At 34.8% G+C, this 1,591-nt stretch overlaps 1 protein-coding gene across 1 annotated transcript in view; it reads right to left on the bottom strand.

The window, feature by feature from the left end:
* LOC107744738 (protein tyrosine phosphatase receptor type M) overlaps positions 1 to 1,591 on the bottom strand; it is a 182,087-nt gene that overhangs the window by 99,767 nt on the left and 80,729 nt on the right. Inside the window, 1 exon segment of the mRNA XM_016558555.1 lies at positions 1,519 to 1,555. Within this exon segment, the coding sequence (XP_016414041.1) occupies positions 1,519 to 1,555 (37 nt within the window).

The following is a 1,591-nucleotide window of genomic DNA, read 5'->3' as shown; positions in this document are numbered from 1 at the left end:
CATTCACATAGTTTTCCATTAAATTACATTATATTTGTCCCGAATTGTTGTTAATGCTTCATTTATAGAGCTATAATATTCTCGCTTTCTCTTTCCTTTTGCTCCGTTTTTTAAACACCGAACTTCAAACTCATCTATGCCAAATTGTTCATTCTTGAAGTAAACTTGTGTCCGTTTGGTGATTAAATAAACTGTTTTAGACCGCTGCTCGAGTTGAACGCGACGCGTCCGGAGTGTGTGTGATACCGGTGAGTTCTCCTAGACTCAGCGCTGCGCTTTTATTTTGATTAGATAATCATCAAGTGTTCAAGAATAGAAGCAGTTAAAGTGTGAGAGTATACATACAATATCCATATGTATATAATTTTAATGCTATAGCCTTTGTGTATATATTTAAAGATGTGCATCTTTAAGCATGACAGTTGAAATTAAGTGGCAACACTTTAAAATAAGAGTCCATTTGTAGCATTAAGATTAATGAAAGCTGTGTAAGTATTGTTCCTTGTTAGAGTGCGTTAATTTCAACATTTACTATTACTATTATTATTATTTTTTTTTTACTACTACTACTAGTATGGTTCAGTACTGTTTTTGTTAATAAAGCACTATTTTAGCTTTTGCTCAGTATCAATTTTAAAACTATCGGATAATTAATCGGTATCGGCCAGTGTGGTCCAACCTAGCTATCGGTATCGGCAAAATCCACTATCGGTCGACCTCTAATATATATATACACACACATACACTTTTTGATTATGTTTACTCTCTTTTGTGCATGTATTTTTTCTGTTGTTTGTTACATGCAAACTTAATGGTAACACTTTAAAATAAGAGTCCATTTGTAACATTAAGATTAATGAAAGCTGTGTAATGAAAGTATTGTTCCTTGTTAGAGTGTGTTAATTTCAACATTTTTATTATTATTATTACTACTACTACTACTACTAGTATGGTTCAGTACTGTTTTTGTTAATAAAGCACTATTTTAGCTTTTGCTCAGTATCAATTTTAAAACTATCGGATAATTAATCGGTATCGGCCAGTGTGGTCCAACCTAGCTATCGGTATCGGCAAAATCCACTATCGGTCGACCTCTAGTAACAATATATAATATATAAGTAGTATATAAATAAATATATAAGAACTTTTATGTAATTTCTTGTTTCGATCCTCTGATTGGTGGAGATTTCTTTGTTGAATCATGGGTAATGTTTTTACTGTAAACCACCGGGCTCACAGTAGCTCTGTCTTTGCGTTTTTTCTTTTCTTTTCGTTTGACTTCCAGACTGTTGCGCTCTATATCTGCTACGATTTTAACATCTTGATGTGCCTGAAGTACAGCTTATTTACTTTCTACTGTCTGAAGCGCTGACTATGTTTCATAATGCATTGTGTTTCATAGAGCATATAGATATGTGAGTGATCAGTGTGCAGTGACTGGTTTCTGCAGACGACCTGGAATCAGCTTTAGGGAACATGTTTCAACCAGTGCACTACATTACTCTCACACAGACCCACCTTTAGTGGCCACGCGAACACAATCGATCTTAGTTTCCTGCGAGAGGGAGAGAGAGAGAGAGAGAGAGGGAGG

Source organism: Sinocyclocheilus rhinocerous, unplaced genomic scaffold (assembly GCF_001515625.1).
Source record: "Sinocyclocheilus rhinocerous isolate Xijiao unplaced genomic scaffold, SAMN03320098_v1.1 scaffold1189, whole genome shotgun sequence".
In the NCBI taxonomy this organism is placed as follows: Eukaryota; Metazoa; Chordata; class Actinopteri; order Cypriniformes; family Cyprinidae; genus Sinocyclocheilus; species Sinocyclocheilus rhinocerous.
Note: the sequence above shows the minus strand (reverse complement) of the source record. Positions and strands in the feature narration are given on the sequence as shown.